Source organism: Lygodium microphyllum, chromosome 23, assembly GCF_053477565.2.
Source record: "Lygodium microphyllum isolate KBCC chromosome 23, Lygodium_microphyllum_v1.1.10, whole genome shotgun sequence".
Lineage (NCBI taxonomy): Eukaryota > Viridiplantae > Streptophyta > Polypodiopsida > Schizaeales > Lygodiaceae > Lygodium > Lygodium microphyllum.
In genome coordinates, this window is record NC_141157.1 from 478,217 (window position 1) to 498,736 (window position 20,520).

At 41.3% G+C, this 20,520-nt stretch overlaps 1 protein-coding gene and 1 long non-coding RNA gene across 2 annotated transcripts in view; both read right to left on the reverse strand.

The window, feature by feature from the left end:
* Window positions 1-1,870: 1,870 nt before the first annotated feature.
* LOC148015789 (uncharacterized) lies at window positions 1,871-3,112 on the reverse strand. The gene is made up of 3 exons (XR_015688035.1): window positions 2,925-3,112; window positions 2,344-2,402; window positions 1,871-2,074 (listed from the first exon to the last, which is right to left on the reverse strand). It is a non-coding gene; the product is annotated as an uncharacterized LOC148015789 (long non-coding RNA).
* Window positions 3,113-4,200: 1,088 nt separating this feature from the next.
* The window catches only part of LOC148015790 (CBS domain-containing protein CBSX2, chloroplastic-like), a 71,764-nt gene continuing 55,444 nt past the window's right edge, over window positions 4,201-20,520 (reverse strand). Inside the window, exons 4-8 of the mRNA XM_087663696.1 lie at window positions 6,931-6,979; window positions 5,340-5,392; window positions 4,741-4,856; window positions 4,592-4,649; window positions 4,201-4,491 (exon numbers count right to left, since the gene is read on the reverse strand). Of these exons, the coding sequence (XP_087519822.1) occupies window positions 4,408-4,491; window positions 4,592-4,649; window positions 4,741-4,856; window positions 5,340-5,392; window positions 6,931-6,979 (360 nt within the window). The 3' untranslated portion in view covers window positions 4,201-4,407. The remainder of the gene's footprint in view (window positions 4,492-4,591; window positions 4,650-4,740; window positions 4,857-5,339; window positions 5,393-6,930; window positions 6,980-20,520) is intronic.

Here is a 20,520-nt window from a genome sequence, read left to right on the forward strand (position 1 = left end):
TCAAGCTAGAGAGAAAAAAGGAAATTTTGCAATGTGAAATATTTCCATTGTTATAGGATAAGTTTTAGAGATGAGTATCTAATGAAAATCTAGCATACACCTCAAATCCTAAAATTGTGCACCAATATGGATGATGGTAATTCATTAAAGCCTTTATGCAATTGGTTCTAGTAACAGATAAAGAAGAGCCTCAATGGCTTGGAAATGAGATGACATTAGGTTCACCAATTGAAACATTATTCTCTTTAGGGCAAGAAAGGAAACTACAAACTCGCCTAAATCTTTACTTGATATCTTTATAGTGGAACATTTGTGACCTCAATTGACGAATACAAATACTCACCTAGAAGGCTCTAAAGTTCACTTAGGTACATAAGCATTTGTTCCACATGATTGATTAATACTATCGTTTGCTAATGATTGTTTAGTAACAACACTGAATGCATATAAACACACGTGCTTTGTAGTAGATGTTTCAGTCATTTCGAGTTCCCTGCACATGACTGACACATCTTAAAATCACTTCTTATTCAAACATGATTGTTTATCGGCAAGTTCATTAAAACAGTTGAACGAACTAATTGATGACTTTGACTTCTATGTGCAATGTCCATGCGGTCTAACTATAGTGGCCGATCCAAAGGGTTTTTCATAATACCTCCATTGTTTCTATGTAATGGTTAATAGTGTAAGTTTTTGGAAGGGTTAATTCAACAATATTTGGGGCATGCAAGTTCCTGCATTATCTCACACATTTGCTGTGGCATTATTCGTCTTATTCCTACTCCTTTCCTCCATCTAGGCACACGTTTCCTTTGACCTTATTAACTTCCTAATCCTTTTGTCCATGTCTGCCCTCAAATGCATTGCTTTTGGCTTTTGGTACCACAGTGTGTACTAAAGAATAATAACCTCTTTGAATGACGATCAACAGCACAAAGCATGTACTAAAGAAAGCAGTATTGACAAATCATTAAAATAAGCAACTCAGAATGGGTTCCTTAGCTTTGATTTGAGACAACACTCAAGGGCATCATCTACCCTAGGTTGCTGCGCCAGCTTCAAGATTTGAATCATATCTGACAGATATAAAGCAAATTCCGTGTCACTTTTGCATAGAGGACACACAGTTCGAATTTCTTTTCCGTTTAGATGTTCTATGCCTAATTGGACACTTGTGTGTGTGTGTGTGTGTGTGTGTGTGTGTGTGTGTGTATATATATATATATATATAGATATAGATATATATACTCCAGCCTAAAATAAAGGGTTGGGTTTCCCTGTTCTCAGAACCAAATATTCTCCAGCCTAAAATATTCAGTTTGCTACAACTGTTGGGTTTCCCTGTTCTCAGAACCAAATTCCTGCTCTATCTCTACACCCAAGGATTCCCATCTTAAAACCATAAATGCTTAGATCTGCTGTTAAGCCTCTTAGCCTTACGAAGGAACACATCTACTATAGCAAGAAAGCAGAGGCTAGATCTAGAAGTAGCTTTATGGAAAGCCACTCAGATTTAAGCCTGGAAAAGATATCTGCTAATCATTTAGCTTTGGCAATACTAATATAAAATTACCACTGACCGACTACCACATATGTATCTCTCCACATCGCTTATTGAGAAGATTCGTTTGCCAGCTTATGTTTGAGAGCAACAGTTGAGATCTTATCAGAATAAGTCATAGCGTTAGTCCAGACATATCAATCAAAAGGGATCACCCTTGATAGATGATCCTCTCCAATCTTACCAGAGCCGAAGCTTAATTTCGTGCATTCACAATGAAGCCAGCTGTTTAAAATTCCCTACTTTTAATTTTTCATGGTCAAAGCATAAGCCTATCAAACCAAAAGATATCCTATATAGAGAACCTTTGACAGGGGCAAAGCACGATAATTTATTTTGCAGTAAAGTACACAATTAAGAGCATCATCTAGAGGAATGATAAAAGCCCACTTGGCTTTGTCACAGGCTTTGCCCGAATCCAGATTCACAACTCACCATGATAAATTATTTTGCAGTAAAGCAAAATTAAGATCAAGTAATTGATTCAAGAAGGCTTCCTGATTCTCCCTGCTACAAACAAACGTAAACTGTCTTTAATGAATAATTTCAGTCCCCAAAAAAAAAGATTTAATCCTTAAAAAACAAAGCCTTAGCCAATATCTTTTAGGCATAGCAAAGATCCAATTCTAGCATAGCTGCCTACTTGAGCTTTTAGGAATGAATTTGACTGTGACACCTTCCACTGTAGGAGAGAGAACCAACTCTTCATTTCATTCAATATCATCCCCACATAAAGGCCAAATTTCCTGAAAAAAATCCACAGCAAAAGCCATTCATACCAAGAGCCCTGTTTTTCTTCTTGAAAACCACTATCTTCAGCTGATCCACTGCCATAGGCCTGTCAAACAGTAGAGCCTTTTAATGGGACACCATTCTAGGCACAATTGCCAAAATTATTGCACCCTCTGTACACATCCACTTTGGAAGCAAACCACACAACGCTTGAGAGATGTAGCAGAAAGCCTTAACCATACTAAGATCTCGCACCCTGCTCATCCATCACACTATTTATAATGCCACTCAGGATTTTTTAATTTCACAACCTTGGAAAAGACCTAGAGGGGCAATCGCCATGTTTATTTCAAGAGTCAAACTCACAGCTTCAAGGTTGAAAGGTGTTAGCTTCAATGTCATGGAGAACGATTTTAAGAATGTGATACCTTTGTTGCTCTCCACATAAGCTTCAACATCAGAAAGAACTTTTAAGGACTTGATTATTACAGCACTTCATAACAACATGCAATGAACCATCCTTAGCATGACTTGCTACTTCGCATGATGGACTGATTAACCTTTTCCTTGCACATAAACATTGGACACCCTGAACCACATAAAGGTGCTTAGAAAAAATTATGAATACCTGGCCAAATCACCCAAAACTTTGGTCTTTTGTAAAGCTTTAGTCTCAGGCTTTTCATCCTTGCACATTTGACACAGCGCTTGGCACTTAACATCTCTGCACATCCCAAGTACATTCCATGACAGAAGTTTCAAATGCGCAAGAGGGATAAAGCTAGACATTAGAGCCCAATACCCCCAGTGGTACATACTTGTTGGTGAACACAGGAAGTTTTAGTACAGACTTTTTAAGGGATTCCTCTTGAGAACCTCTTTATTACTTCAACATCTTCATCTGCGCCTTTGTTCCACGAATCTTCTGAGATACAGTGTTCACCTTGTTTCTAATATCTCCCAACACCAAAGCTCCAGGAGTCTTCTCTTGATAGAAACCTTCTTGAAGGCCTCAACCAGTTGATGTTCAAGGCTTATCTGGGATCATATTAACCTGATTTTATTCCACATCCATCTTGAGATTTCTCTTCAGAACAACCTGAGGTTTGAGATTCTTAACTTTCTTCCGTGTACAATCACAAGCAAAGCATACGAGCTCCTTGTAGACATAACACGTCTCACGAAATGGGAAAACTTAACTTAGGTCACAATATCCAAGCCAGTACTGTCCTGCAACTCCAGGATCTCAGGGGTTCAGCCCTACAACCCCACAATGACCAACCTCTTCCATCAACCTTTACTACACTAATACCCACATACTATGGTAGGTTTCATCATCATATTTTGGCATAGGTGTTTGTGATAAAGCAGCATGCCCACAAGACTTGGTGCATGAAATTAAATTCAGAACTATCGACATCACCTTATCCATGCTCTATGTGAAATAAAATATCCGTGGCAGTTTCAACTCCAATATGAGCTTCTCTTTGGTCATGGAATGACATTTTTTACAGTTTTCGTTTGTACCTAAGATCCATGTGAGACATACTTATCCTATTATTCTAACATAATTGATATTTGCCATGTGTATGCCAAGTATGAAGTGATTTAAAAGGTAATTCAATTGGCTAAGATAAAATTCTCTTTTTATACCCCGAAAAGACACTTAAATGTCCTATACGAAGTTCCAATAATCAGGCACAAGAGGGACAATATTGAGACATGGTAAGAGTTTTTGTTTCCTCTTGCATTACATGAATGAAATACCATGGATATATTAGTTCATGTATGCACAAGTTTAGTTGCTTTCTGTTTTTGGAGTTAAATCTAAAGAATCTTAATTTCTGTGAAACCTGCTAAGTCAATATTGCCTTTGAATAAACTTGGCAATGATAGCAAGAAGATTCAACAATCAAAAAGAATAATGGGCGACTATATGATACATGGGAAGAATATAAATAGGAGATCTTCTTTGCTATTTATGCAGTGAAGGCTCAAGTCAAATTCCAATGCAACAGCAAGCAACACCAGAAAATCTTGCTGCTAGAACCCTACTTTGTCACTCAAATAAGAGCCCACTTTCTGGGATCTCAATTATACATCACAACAGATCATAGCCCCCTTGCCTGCCTTTCTGCAGCACGCTTTATCTTAAGGGCAGCCCTGACAACATTTCCTCTCGTCAATAGTCCAATCTGTAACAGCCTCAGCACCAGGGCATAAACACATTTGTCAGTGACAATTCAGAAGCTTGATTTGCAAGACAACAAGGAACCTGCATAATAATTTCTTTACCAGTCGTCCAGAATCATCCACCACTGGTAACCTTCGGAACTTTGTCTCCAGCAGTAACCTGTACCGATTTAGGAAGCATTGAATCACAAGCTTTAAAACTGAGATAGGGAAATCAAGTTGTACAAAAACAAAACTGGCCTACTGCAAACCTTGCAGCATCCTCCAAATTAGTCATCTCTCGCACTACCAAAGGTGTGGGGGTCATCACTTCACCCACAGTCTTCCCTTGGGTTTTACCAAGAAGCCTCTGGATTTCTTTGAACGCCTGGAACCAAATTGTCATCAATCAGTGAGATCACCAATCAAGTCAAGTATACATGTTCAACTTGGTCACTGAATTTGTGAAGGCAACAGGCCAATATAGAAGCTGACTTAAGTTTTACTTTCCTCAATTCATGACCTGCCTACATATTTTTGTTTGGTTGCAAAGCATCAATGACTTGGCTAGAAACAATTCATTCTATCTTCATTCTCCCCACCACAGATAAAAATATGAAAAATGTAACATATCTAATTTGAAAACTTGTTGATTTTAACATGACCAAAGCATACATCTCAGAAAATGATAAGGAACTCTGGATGATAAAGTATAAACTCAACTCTTACCTATAATTTTTCCAATCTCTCCTAACTCACATCAGCTTAAACTTGTGGATAACTAGTGCTAGGTCAGAACCCTACTTATTTATAAAGCCATACAATCAACATCCCAAGAATTGACCAATTCAAAATGTAAAAGGACAGATACCTTCCAAGTACTGTCAGCTTCTGGAAACAAAGCAGTGCCCGATGTCCTCATTCCTTCATTTTTTTAAATTATAAAAAGAAAAAATAATTGGACTCTCTCTCTCTCTCTCTCTCTCTCTCTCTCTCTCTCTCTCTCTCTCTCTCTCTCTCTCTGACACTTGTATCATGATACAGATGGTAGTAACTTATGCTATCATAGGTCATTTTTGGCCTCTTGCAGACATTAATAAATCATTTCATTTCTCACATAATATTTCATATACATACATACATACAGGGATGGGTTTTGATAAGCAGCTATGAAAGAATTTTGCTGCTAGATAGGAGAATCGACACAAAAACTCATAACAACAGAAATCATGCAAAAAGCATAAGATTGATGGAGCACGAGCTAATATGGCCCTTGACATCGGCCACTGCCAGGGAATGGCTCAGAGAATCTAGAAGCCATGATGAAAGCTCCAAACATCTATGGTCGAGAAATGCTAGAGACATGCAGCACTAGTAGCTGAAAAGCATATGAAGACATTGATCTTTCTTAGCATCATTTGCTACCAGCATAAAAGGACTTGGGAGCAAGAGAGGATTACGGTCAAGGAATTTAAAGGAACGGCAACAACAAAATCCACCTGCAACAGATGGAAGAAACCATGCAAAATGTGTTGCCCATTGTGGAAAGCTTTTGGTCCACGTCCACCTCCTCCAAACATCATAGCAACCAGAGAGGTGATGTTACATTAAGTTAGCGCCAGCAAGAGACCTTATGTTACATTTATTGGTACATGAAAACTGCACTCACCAGTAGAGCCACAAGAATCTTAGAACGTTTCAGATTTAGGCAAATCAATCAAACAGGGATGCCCACTGAGCGCCTCACTTCATAGCAGCTCATATATATGAGGATACTTGCCAACAAGATGGAAGCATTGGTCAGAGCTTCCCACCCATGTTGATTACCCAAGCATATGCAAGTGACTTTCTTCTTCACTAGAAACTTGAAAGGTGATGACACATCAGCTTCCTTTTATCCTATATAGTCTGATCCATTCATACATACCATGTGCATGCATGCATAGATACTAACTCACTCACTCACTTATGTGTGCAGTATGCAAATACCTATGTATATAGGTACCCATTTGCCTTCCCAGACTGCCATTACCATTGAGAGTGCAATTACATATAGTGTTTGGGCAGGACCCCCAAATGATCATTGAAACAGAAACACGGAGACAACCATAATTTCGTGATGGTTACCGGCAATTTTCCAACAACCAGTCATCATGGATACTTCATGCTCATAGGCACACTGATGATCAAAAAACATTCCACTGACAGTTGGACTTTCCAGAATTTTGCCATTTGGGGAAAAGTGTGGAAACACACGAAGATCTTTAAAACTTGATAAAAGGAGCAAAATGCATAACGAATATGAAAATCCATGGCACAGTACATTTCATACATCCCAAAAATGCTACATAAGAAACCCTCTTAAAAACTTCTGATATTTCAAAAAGACACCAGAACGTTTGAAAAGACACTTTGCTTGCAGTGTAAATAAACAAATCAAAAGATCATTCATAAAATGTCACCTGAGACAGAATCCAAAGCCAGTAAGTCATAGTCTGACACCACTCCGATCTGCGAAAGCCAATAATACAATGATTTTAGCTTGCAGAAGAAACTATCATAACCAAATTACTTGGCACTTCTAAAAACAAATTAGAAAACACTATAACCGAGTATTTTGAATCACAAATTCTACCAAAGAGAGATCCCCTGCCTTAACAAGAGCCATTGTCTATCCTTGGACTTCACAAGAATTGACAAGAAGTCTCTTGCAATATTCATCCTCATAAACTATATTATAATAGTGACTCTGGAAGACTATGCCCAAGGTGTGAAATAAAAATGTGTTACATAATCCAAGACTTGAAGTTAGTAACAAAAACAACCTAAGGGTGACAAGATACGTATACCCTGCCTTAACAAGAGCCATTGTGTATCCTTGGACTTCACAAGAGTTGACAAGAACTCTCTTGCAATATTCATCCTCATAAACTATATGATAATAGTGACTGTGGAAGTCTATGTCCAAGGTGTGAAATCGAAGTGTGTTACATAATCCAAGACTTGGAAGTTAGTAACAAAAGCAACCTAAGGGTGACAAGAAACGTATGTATGTTAAACATCCACTCTGAGCATTAACCATATATGACACCATGTTTCCTAGATACACAAAAGTATTCTAGAGTGGTGTATACTAGAGTTGTCACAAAAATCATGTCATGCATCTGATTGACTTGCTCTTGGCTGCAGAGCACCAATGTATGAAAAATACTTCAGACAGCAGCAATGCATCAATCTTGTCCTCACACTTGCCTTCCTTTTACCCTTATCTTAGTATTCATGTAAGTATAATCTTAACCTTGATAACATGAGCAATTTCATGATCTGCTTGTGAGCCCTCATTGGGTGAGGTTACAAGAGCAGACCAAGTCACTTAACCAACCGGTTCTTGGCCCTCAACTCTTTATTACAAATTCAATTGATCATTTTTTAGGCTGCCACCTTCAATGACAAGCTTTATAAGTTTGTGCCTATTTAAAGGCAGTCCAAAATTTAATTCCTATTTTCTGCAGCCATGTAAAACAAGGCACCAAATAGTCTCCCAACTGACAACAGCTGCAAAGATCATGGAAGTGTTCGCAAGATTGTCAACTCATGTGTGAGTCTATGCATGCCTGATGGGTGGGGCACATTTGTTGGTATTTTAGGCATTTTATGCCAGTTGGACAGTATTTAATGCTGGCCAACCAGCTGCTGGTTATGGCTAATTTTGGGCCTATTTCTCGGGCTCATCCTCCTCCTCCACGTGTACAATCATCGTCATTCTTGGAGTGGTCTTCCCATTAGAGAGAGGAGCCAGTGCCAATGCCCACGCAGCCAATGACTCACAATTTTATGCAACTGTCTCATGTTTAGTACATGGATTCCATTTCTCGAGCACATCTCTAAGTTCTCTTCTTTTGCAGTGTTCTTCTCCTTTTTTTCTCTTCTATCTTGTGTTCAGCAGTTTATTTCAGCACTTATCTACGCTTCCATTGCTGCACCACTTCTGACCTGGTATCAGATTGTAGGATCAAGGCTCCTGCTGTGTGTTTCTCTGCTGATTACAGGCTTTCTACACCCCCTGTTGACTTGGCGACTGCTGCATGTTGCCATCATCCTGTCAGTCCCCTCCCCCCTTCTAGAGGCTGCATTTTTTTTTCACCAGCTGCCTGTGTTTACCTATTTGCTGCATTTAATGCAGGTCGCCTGCCTTTAATGTCATTTATCCTTCGTTTTAATCAGCAACTGCTGCGTTTTCTGCATATCTTGCTCCTAGAGGCTGAACTGCAGCGTATGCCCTCTAGTAACACTATTTGTTAGCTGTTTTCATTCTGCAGTTTAATTTTCGTGGTCAGCTTGTGAATACTGCATGTGAACTCTATTTTTGTGGAGCCTATGTTGTTTGGTTGGCTATCTTCTCTCTTTGTCTACCTTCTCTTCTCTATATTCTCTACTCCTCTCCAGATGGCTCCTCTATTCACTTCTACAGATGAGCAGTTACATGCACTTGACTATCTTACATGGAGTGTTGTGATGAAAGCCTAGTTTGTGCAAAAGCTGATTTGCTACATCGTAATCCTTGACCTTAGCATCCTTTTCCTCTTCTTGAAGATTTTGATAAGGGCAACCATGAGGAAGTTGGGCTTACATGGGATTCAAACGATGCACGTGCACATTCTGCACTACTTCAGTGTATTTCTAAAGAAGTTCTACCGACAATTACCTTCTACATGACATCCCCAAAAATATGGTCAAAGCTTCAGATGTCGTGCAAGGCACCTTCTACCATGTGTGCAGTGACCCTTTATGGACAGCTTCAACAGATGAAGTTTGAACCAAAGAACACCATTGAGTCCGTTTTGGTCCGTGTTACACCGGTGCAAGACCAACTTCGACACGTGTAGTCTGCTCTTCCAGAGGCACATCTCATGGAAATAGTACTCTACAAGCTCCCCCCCGGAGTTTTGCTGGAGTGGCCAATGCTTTGCGGGCACAAACACTGTCTACACCAGTGAGCTTCATAGATATGTCCTCAATGCTACTTGAGCATGAGGCATCTTTGCATTTACAAGGGAGACTTCCATCTCATTATGGAGGTTCCAATGAGGCCTTTACAACTTCAGATAGGGGTGACAGGAAGAAAAAATCGAAGGCCCAATGTGACCGCTGTGGTAAGAAGGGTCACTTGCAAAAGGACTACAAAGAGTTAACAGCCCTACAGAAGAAGGAGAAGAAAAAGTAGGATACCGACCCCTCCCACGAGTCATCCTCTTCCTAAGACTTCGACTCCGATCCTCCAACCAAGGAGTAGTATAAAGCATGAAAGGGATCTACTTCTTCAGATCAAGGTAATGGTTGTTGGCCCCTTCCTCTACTACTTTTCAATCCAAGTGATGGGGTCATCCCTCAAGACTCTCCAATGCCAAAGAGGGAGTGTGAGAGGGTGATGAGTTGTGTTGAGAAACCCTTCACATGCAATTTGTGTTCTGCATTTTGCGTTTAGGGTTTCGCGTTTTGCGTTTAGGGTTTCACAGTGGATAGTCCACAAAAGGGATGGACGCCCACAGTGGTGTGCCACCCTAGACAACCGTCGCCTTCCCTCCGGGTGCCACCACCCTAGACAGTCTCTTGCCTATTTATGGGTAGCCTCTATCACTCATTTTTTACAACTGACTCATTCAGTCTGTCACCTCTTCTCTCCAATCTTTCCACTACGCTCACACCCCTTCAAGAGGACATTGCGGTTCATGGTTCCTAGCTGTCTTCATCATCTTCCTTGTGCTACAACACCCTTGTTCCCTTGTCTCACATTCCCTCCATGATTCAGATCTTCATCATTCCATTCATCAGAGTTTCTTCTCTCTTCTCTTCTCTTCTCAGTGTTTACCAAGTTCACTCAGTGTTCCTCCCCGCAAACCCTACTGTCTCGTTAGTACGTCGTCTTTTGACATGGTATCAGAGCTGGATCTACTCAAACAACGGCAAAGATCCCTCCACTCCAGTGAAGGCAAAGACCGGTGGCAAGTTCGGCATCCACTTCTCTTCTTCTTCTACTACATCAACATCCTAATTGGCAGCTACTCCCTCCTACGTTTGCTGTTTTCCAGCCTGCATTTAAGGCTACCACTGCCACCTCCACCTCCTAGTCAGCTGGCGGCTCCTCCTTGCTGCTGGCGGCTCAAACAGACTACTGGCACTAATATTCTGCATTTGGCGGCTCCTCCCTCACTACTGCAGGCTGCGTTTGCAGCTAGTGGCTCCTCCTTGCCAACTGGCAACTCCTCCTTGCAGCTCGCAACTCACTTTCAGCCCTTCCACTACCCTCCCAGCCCTTGAGGCGAACATTGTAGTTCATGGTTCATGGCTGAACTCTTCTTCAACAAGGCACACCGGTACCCATGGCTTCTTTACCAACAAATGACCAGACTGCTAGGTACTCCTACTGTGGCATCAACGGATACACCACTGATGCTTGCCGACTTCGAACTTTGCCCCCCACCCCCCTAGAGTATATGCATCTTACAACAAGCACTCCTCGTGCCACCTCTCCTTTCCGAGCCATAGAGATCTTTCTACATTGGCTAGCTGAGTACTATACTCAAGGCAATAAGACGCATCCAATGCACACTAACTCCTTTCGAGCACATGGAGGATCGATTGGCCCTACAACCTCCTGGGGATCGTCGCAATGCCAACAGCAGTCTTCTCCCACCTATTTTCGGGTAAAGTGGCTACCATGGCCTGCGCTTTTGCAATCCACTCTATCAAGAGACAATGATTATTTGATACGGTCTCCTCGTCACTCCGCTTCTTCGAGAGACAATGGTTGCTCAACTCCTTCCTATTCTTCGGCTTCCCAGTCTGCTCCATTGAAAAGCAGCAACTGTTGTCCACTCATTGCTCAGTCTAAGCCCCACCCTTCATCCTCGCCTACTCAGTTTGGAGAGGCCACCTCTAGGAGTTTTTCACTACCCCAAATACCTTCTTCGGCACGACCGGTGGCACTTCCTTCATCCTCAACCATTTCAAAGTCTGTGATCCATGAGTTTTTGGATTCCCTATCTACCTCAGAGGGGGATTCATAAGGGGATGATCTTTCTTTGCCCTCCCAGGGGGCATCTACATCTACTGCAACTTCAAAGGGGACTCCTATTCCTCCAGTTTCAAAGGGGTTTCCCACCCACCGCTCAGTCCTTCACGCACCCTTGCAGAGGCCTTTTACCTTATTTTTCTACCCTTGGATGAGGTGGCTTCCTTTCAGCGGTCATCTCACCTATTGATACCCAAGATCTCCAAGATCTACCTAGATCCGGGCCTTGGAGGTTCATCCATGACTTGGTGACGAGGCCTTCGTATTCCTTCTTGCATGGATACATGGAGCTAGTGGCTTCTCTCCCGAGGTTGAGTTTCGGGTTCTCCGGTTCACTCTGTCTACTATTCTTTACTACAGGTTACCTTTCAAGTGGAAATCTTGGATCTTAGGGATCCTCTACATCTTCTTCATCCTCTTCTTCTTGCCTTGGTCATTTGGTCAACATGGAGCCAACTCCCGAGATCGAGTACGAGCATATCCTTATGGTTCTCAGCACCACACAAAGTCCGACATTCCTCCTATGCATTGCATGTTTTCATCATCTTTGTACTAGGATGCTTAGGCAAGTGAGCAATTTCCCCATGAGGGACACTGTCCAAGTGGCACCTACTGCATGAGCGTTCTTCAACATGTCGCATTCCATCTCCACCTCACTCTTCTTTTCTTCCCCTTTTTGGGTCTGAGAGGAGGTGTTGAGAAACCCTTCAAATGCATTTTGCATTCTGTGTTTTGCGTTAGGGTTTCACGTTTCGCGTTTAGTGTTTCACGTTAAGGGATTCACAGTGGACAGCCCCAAAAAGGGGTTGGGCGCCCACAATGGTGCGCCACCCTAGACAACCGGCACCCTCCCTCTGCACACTACTACCCTAGACAATCTCTTGCCTATTTATAAGCTACCTCTGTCACTCATTCTTTACAGCTGATTCATTTAGTTCGTTACCTCTTCTCTCCATCCTTTCCACTACCCTCACATCCCTTTAGGAGGACATTGCGGTTCGTGGTTTGTGGCTATCTTCATCATCTTCCTTGTGCTACAGCACCCTTATTCCCTTGTATCACATTCACTCCATGATTCAGATCTTCATCATTCCATTCATCAAAGTTTATTCTCTCTTCTCTTCTCTTCTCAATGTTTACCAAGTTCACTCCATGTTCCTCCCCGCAAACCCTACTGTCTCACTACTACGTCATCTTTTGACAAGATGGGGCAACTGAGCCTCATCTAAACATGTATACATGTGCCCATGTTCGGGACGTTCTTGACGCATCAACTGAAGTCTGTCAGGTTCAAACCTTGGAGTTGGGTTTGACATCCAAATTCATGATGAATTGGGCTTGGCTCCTAGTCTTGAGTACACATGAGGGAACACTTTGATAGTCTAACCAAAAGGAGGAAATCCATGGTCACATATGTTTAGAGGCATTTTTGACAAGATGATCTTGTATGCTACTGTGAGTCTCCAAGGCACCTTGGCGGCGGTTGGATCATCCACTGCTTGGGTATCCATAGTTCTACTCTGGTGGTTCTATATTGTATGGATTGTGATGAGTCATTATCATTATATCATTGTATTGTATAAGATCACCCATGACCTCGGAAAGGGTATTAGCAAGATTATTAGCTCATGTATACGTCCGTGCATGCTTGATGTGCTGGGTCCATTTGTTAGTATTTTAGGAATTTTATTGGCTTGGCATTTTATGCCAATCGGCCAACATTTAATACTGGCCGATGAGTTGCTGGTTATGGCTTATTTTGGGCCTCTTTATTGGGCTCCTCCTCCTCGTCCATACATACACTCATCATCATTATTCAAGTGATCTTCCCATTTGGGAGAGGAGCCGGTGCCATTGCCCACACAACCAATGACTCACTAGTGTATGTGACTAGTATATGGATTCCATTTTCTGAGCACATCTCTTAGTTTTCTTCTTTTGTAGTGGTCTGTTTCCTCTCTCTTTTGTCTTGTGTTCAGCAATTTATTTCAGCACTTGTCTATGCTTCCATTGCTGTGCCGCTTCTGACAAGAAGCCACCCAACACAAGCTGCAAATGTGACCAATATGTCCATCAATGACAATGTGCTCCCTCTAGTCGTGCAAAAAAAGCAATTGCCATTCGATATTCGAAGCTTTTCAAGAGCCGAGGCAAGGGTCAATCCACCAATGGGCACTCTCCAAAGAAAGACCTTGCATTTGGGTAATATCTTGTTCAGCCATCCTTCCATCACAATCATTTTTCACAAAGTCTTAGATAAACCACATTGGCTTTGGTGACCAAACAATGATGATCCTAAATCATGAGATGGTACACCTAGTTAGTTGAAGCCCTTTGAAAGTCAAGACAGCCAACAAGATCCCAATCTCTCTCTCTCTCTCTCTCTCTCTCTCTCTCTCTCTCTCTCTCTCTCTAGATGTACATATGTACATACATGCATGCATACATACATATGCCATTGCACATAAAACTTTGGATAGCCCAATCAATTATTATGGCCTATGTATAGTCTCATTCACCACTCTTGTTTCAATAATGCAAGGATTTTAACAAGGGAATTTGAAATGTATTCCCAAGTTGCATCCAGAGGGGTCTCCATATACTTAATATTCACAATCATGTGATGTCAAGAAACCTACATTCTTGACTGCTTTGTCTCAGCAAAAAAAGCTTTGAACAATATGTTGGCAGCCATCTTCATTAATCTAAAAATCAAGGCATGTGGCCACTGGTTTACAAACAACTAAGGTGGTGTTGGGTCACTTTGCTTAGTAAGTGTTGGCAAGGCACTTAGTATAGATCTTCAAGGGGAAAACTTGAGGATGTCCTCACTACTTGTTTACTACAAGATTGGAAGATAGTGTTTTCTCATATTCAATTGTCAAGCAAGCCTCCTTCACAAGGTAACTCTCAATGAAAAGAAAGTATGCATTGGAGAGTTGTGTTTGAAACCGCCTTCAATAGAGCACAAGGCAATAGAATTTAACTATAGGCTCAAATGGCTGTTTTTTCCTGGCTGCATAACTCATCTGTTGGTGAGTATTTCAATAATGCACTCTCACTGCAGAATAATTCTTCAAGAAACACTCATATATTAGCATCTGAAAGAGTCAAATGGGCTGCTTTTATGCATCATATCGATGGATGGGATTTACAGGATTCAGCATCTACAGGCTTGCGTGATTACAAATGCCATCATAATGCATACATTGATTATTGGCTGGCCTAGATAGATAGTATTCCATTAATGCTATGCAACATTATGTATTTTCGTGCAAACAAGATTCCACGAGACAAGAGAAGGTGGCTGATACTAACACTATCCAAGCATGATTTTGGGGTTGCTTTGTTTGCAGCATTTCCAAACGTACTTGATACTCCTGCTTCTACACCTCTATTCAGGGAGCTAGAAGAAAGCTTTGGGCCGTTCATCCCATCATTGATCCTTATGAAGCTTGTTCATTTGAAGATCCTTTCACTAAAAAGAAAATGAATCGTGTCATAAGCAAGCCAATCTAGATAAAATCTGCTGGATGGAATGGCTTTACAGTTGCATTTTACCTGGCTTTTAGAATGACTTGTAGGATATTTTATTGTTTATCATCAATCATGCTCATAGTTGCGCCAATACATCATACGGACCTGTCAGCACTGTATGGTTCACGTCGTGCCATATTGTACTGATTTGTACTTAAAAAAACAGGTGTTTTTCCCTCCCTATACTGACAGTTGGAGTGCAACTAAATGTTCTTTTACTGTTCTTGACCATTGTATGGCTTTTTAAAATTGTTTTTTCATGTTGGCCTAGGCACAGCTATTTGGCTTTAAACATGTGTTCTATCATATGTTGTCCAAACCAATCAAGTCTATTTTGAATCGTACTTTTATAATATCATACCCTATAACGTCTTAAGATACCATTTAGTAGCGTACAATATCATATCGTACCCTTCATACCTAACCCCAAAAAGCAATTGTGTGAATCGCTTGCTGATTGGAGACCAATTACTTTAATGTCTAAAATGTCACAAAACTGCACTGATAAAATGTCACATGGAAGCAAAGGTATAAGCATGGATATTTGTCCATGGTTGCAGAGATGAAGGCATCTTTGTCCCTCTTAATGATGAGCATGCCAATGCTATCCTAGACTAACCACATGCAAGTCTGTTTCGGGTGTGGGGGACACCCAATCCGACATAATTATGGAAGGCAAAACCACATTCATGGGACTCCCAAGTATTTCAGAGCTCAATTTAAATATTCAAATCAACAACTGATGAGAGCGAATGTTCAGGTAATGATCTAGAGATCTAAGGTAACACAAATAGTCCCCATGTTGCCATTGCTCTATCCAGATTTGACTTCTCAACGCTAAGGAAGATGAAAGAATCATTGGAATTTGGTATATTTCGAGAGTCAAATGCGACTATTGGGGAGTTATCTACATGAGCTTTGCATGTTTGATTGCAAAATCAAGCAATCTATTATCATGGCTTGCATCCAGTTTCGTTTGTTTCTTATTATGTGGTCCAAAGCTGAAATAGATCCTTTCATTTCAATGGCAATGGAGTTTTTACGGAAAACTAATAGAAATACGAGCAGTGTGAGACTTTTCGCTATGAAAAAGGTTTGCAGCCCAAAAACTACATGGTGGATTGAATGTCCTCAACATCCATTCTTATGTTCTCGTACAGATATCATCTTTATTGCAGAAATTTGCTTAAAGACAGCAGCCTTGGATTAAAATGTTGGCTGCTTAATGAACAAATACTCATCAAAAAGTGTCTCGTAACTTGATGATTTATGCTAAGGATTGGAATTTGGGGCACTTCCAAGGGTCCATTACTACGTGTCATTTTGCTGCCAGACAACTTGCTACTTGGAAACAAGCCCTTTCTCATATTAAATGGATTGTCTTGACGGTAATTCCGTAATGGAAACCTTCCTTGAAGTAATGTTTATTATCCTCCTTTGGCTGTTGTTAAACCAAGAAGGCTTACTTCTTTTTGGCAATGACAACATTCTAGAGTGGCTGATGATCTCACTGCTCATGGTACTAATTATCTCTTTTTCCCTAGTACAAATGCTTTGGGTCGTTATCAAATGCCTTTTTGGACTCTCATTTCAAATATAATTGAGCCTTTTCAGCTGGTTCCTAAACTGAATTCTGAAACCCTAAAACACGGAGCGGTTCGAGAGAGTTCCAATGAAACCCTAATTTGTGAGGGTCCATCCTCATCTATAAATAGACAGGCTGCCCCCATTCAGTCTCAATCCCTTTTGTGCAGGTTTCTCACCCTTAAGTGCAGATTTCAGTAATCAGTCCACACACGTGGCTGTCCAGCCTTTGCGACTACTGCCACACTCTCTCCATCAGCCCTTGCAGTGTCCTAGCATTAGAAATGCATTCCATGCTGTTTAGCCACTTAAACAGCCTGAGAACAAGCTTCATTTAATGAAAACCCTAAAACACAAAGTGGTTCGAGAGAGTTCCAGTGAAACCCTAATTTGGGAGGGTCCATCCTCATCCATAAATAGACAGGCTGCCCCCATTCAGTCTCAATCCCTTTTGTGCAAGTTTCTCACCCCTGAGTGCAGATTTCAACCAGCAGTCCACACACATGTGGCTGTCAAGCCTTCGCAATTGCTGCCACTCTCTTTCCATCAACCCTTGCAATGTCTTGGCATTAGAAACACATTCCATGTTGATTAGCCACTTAAACAGCCCCAAAACAAGCTTAATTTAAGAAAAACCCTAAAACACGGAGCGGTTCGAGAGAGTTCCAGTGAAACCCTAATTTGGGAGGGTCCATCCTCATCACATTCCATGTTGATTAGCCACTTAAACAGCCCCAAAACAAGCTTAATTTAAGAAAAACCCTAAAACACGAAGCGGTTCGAGAGAGTTCCAGTGAAACCCTAATTTGGGAGGGTCCATCCTCATCTATATATATTAAATAGGCAAGCTACCCCCATTCAATCTCAATCCCTTTTGTGCAGGTTTCTCACCCTTGAGTGCAGATTTCAGCCATCAGTCCACACACATGTGGCTATCCAACCTTCCCAATTGCTGCCACTCTCTCTCCACCAGCCCTTGCAATGTCCTAGCGCCTTTCCCCTAGCTGTCACCCACTATCTGGTGCCCTTCCCTTTGTTACATTTGATCCTATTCTTCATTGCTAGTATCTCCACCACCATCTCTCTTCTGCGTTTGCACCTTCAGTGTGTAGGCAAGAGCTGGCAGCCCATCTCCCTCATCAGGCGACATGTTGCTACGTTTGAACTTTGGACCTCTCCATCACTTGGCAATAGCTGGCAATATCACTCCTCCTGGCAACACTCCTACTACTACATTCTCAGCTTTCTGCTGTCACTTTCATCATCATCCATCATCCTCTACAGTCACCTACCTCCTAATGATCAACGCTTGCTGTTCTTCCTCACTCCACACTCCAACTGCTGGTCACAAACTTGGGTTCTGTGTCCAGTGGACATCACTCTCCAACACACTGCTCTGCCCTTGGGCACACTATATACTCTTACATTCACTTACAGTATTCATTCACTTTAGAGTTTTGTTCTTTCTCTCCCTTCTTCTGTTTGTGTTTGAGTTTTGAGTTTTGCATTTAGGGTTTGAGTTTTACTTTCAGCATCCGTGTTTGTCTCGTGCTTCTGTCGTGGTCGTACACTCTGTGTTTCCCTAGGTGAAAACCCTAGCAGTGCCTTCACAATCTTCTTCACATGGTATCAAAGATGGTGCTCTTCTAAACAATAGTCTTTGCACAAGGCACACAATATGACTCGTAATTGCATCATAATGTCACAAACACCTTCTCGTGACCCCATGATGTCTTATCATGGCTTCTCTATCATTGGAGGCCCTGAGGAGGCATTATGGACTCAACGAGGAAAACAACACTCCATATTCACCCTCACCATCACCCTCTATATTCACACCTATACCAAATATTCCAAATTTCATTAACCTCTTAGAGGAGGAGATTGAGGAGTACATACGCAACAAGTATGGACGAGAAAACATCGCTTCTTCCAATTTTGCTACTCCTTCCGGACCGATTGGTGAGACTAGCCACCTTTCTGATCATTGAGGCAATACGACATTTGGGACAACGGGCAATCCATCTTCATCATCTTTGTCGAGCCCTATGTTAGGTTCGTACAACCCTTTTGAGTCATTAAAATCAAAACCCTCGCTATTTTGCCTTTCAGTGTGCAAAATCCAGATAATCAAATGTATGTAAATCTTAATATAGGGGGCTCAAAAAGCCGACATTCATCATTAGGTATACCTACATCTTCTATTTCATTTGAGCAAGTCAATCGCTCTTCTTCTCTCCCTCCCATCCCATCCTCTTCTCTTGAAGCCATATCACACTCATTTCAAAATCTTGGCCTACATTCCACATCCGCCTCTACCACACTGAGAGTTGGACCTTCTATCTCCACTCCTAGCACATTATCATTCTCTATTCCATATTCACACTTCCCTATCACTTTACTGAAGGGGAGAATGCGCAGCAGCAGTGTTTAGAGTAAGAGAGTGAACACAAAGAGATAGGTGTATCAGATTGTGATAGTACACAAAGAATAAAGAATGTATTTATATATTAGGGTACAATAAGGGTGTGCTCACACCTGTATAACTTTATACACGGAGACGAAGTGACTTTACACCCAATAACCTCCCACTTAAAGGCCCGAAGTGGTACCTTTAAGCTAACCAACTCCCACTAATCAGATGCGATCCTCATATTGAGCCCTTGCAAGACTCTTAGTGAGAACATCTACAGGGTAATCTTGGGTTTTGATCTTAGTCAGTGTGACAAGACCATCATCCAAGACATGTTAAATGAAGTAATACCACACATCTATGTGTTTGGTATATGCATGGAACATGTCATTCTTAGTCATATATACTACACTCCTGCTATCACAACCAAGCACTGGAGTACTTGAAGAAAGACCAAAATCCCTAACCAGATAGCCAAGTCTAATAGCTTCCTTAGAAGCTTCGGTGGCTAAAATATATTCAACCTCTGTAGTACTCAATGCCACAATTTTTTGCAACCTTAAACACCAAGAGATAACCCGACCAACCAAAGTAAAGACATACCCACTGGTAGATTTTCTAGTATCAAGATCTTCTACCATGTTTGAATCACAAAATCCATGCAACTCTAATGTATCCTTTCCATAGCATATACACTTCTCTTGTATACCTTTCAAGTATCTAGCGATACATTTCACTACTTCCCAATGTGGATTGCCACAATTAGACATGAATCTACAAACAACTCCCACTACATGAGCAATGTCAGGGCGAGTTGCAACCATAGCATACATCAAAGATCCACAAGTTGATGCATAAGCTATGCCCTTCATAGCACTAGCAGCTGCATCATCCTTTGGGATATCAACTTTGCTCAGCTTTGTATGTGGCGGTAGAGGCTCACCAAGAGGCTTAGCATCAGCCATATTAAATCTATCAAGTACTTTGCTAATGTACCTTTCTTGTGAGAGAAGTAACAAATGCTACCCTCTCTCTCTTTCAATGCGCATGCCCAAAATGTGTTCAGTTGCCCCTAAATCTTTCATTGAGAAGGCTGAACTCGACTGCCTTTTAAGAGGATTCAAAGTACTCTATTGCTTTCCTACAATCAGCATGTCATCCATAGATAAGACCAGCACAATAAGACTTCCATCATCAGCCTTTTTTGTGTATAAACAATGATCTGTATGACTACATTTAAACCCATGGCTGAGTATGAAGGTATCAATCTTTTTGTACCACTGTCTAGGGGCTTGTTTCATCCCATATAAGCTGTGTTTCAGCCCACAAACCAAATGCTCTTTCCCTGGAATAGCAAAACCTTCAAGTTCTTTCATATACAACTCTTCATCCAAGTTACTACGAAGAAAAGCAATCTTCACATCCATCTAATCCAACTCTAAATCC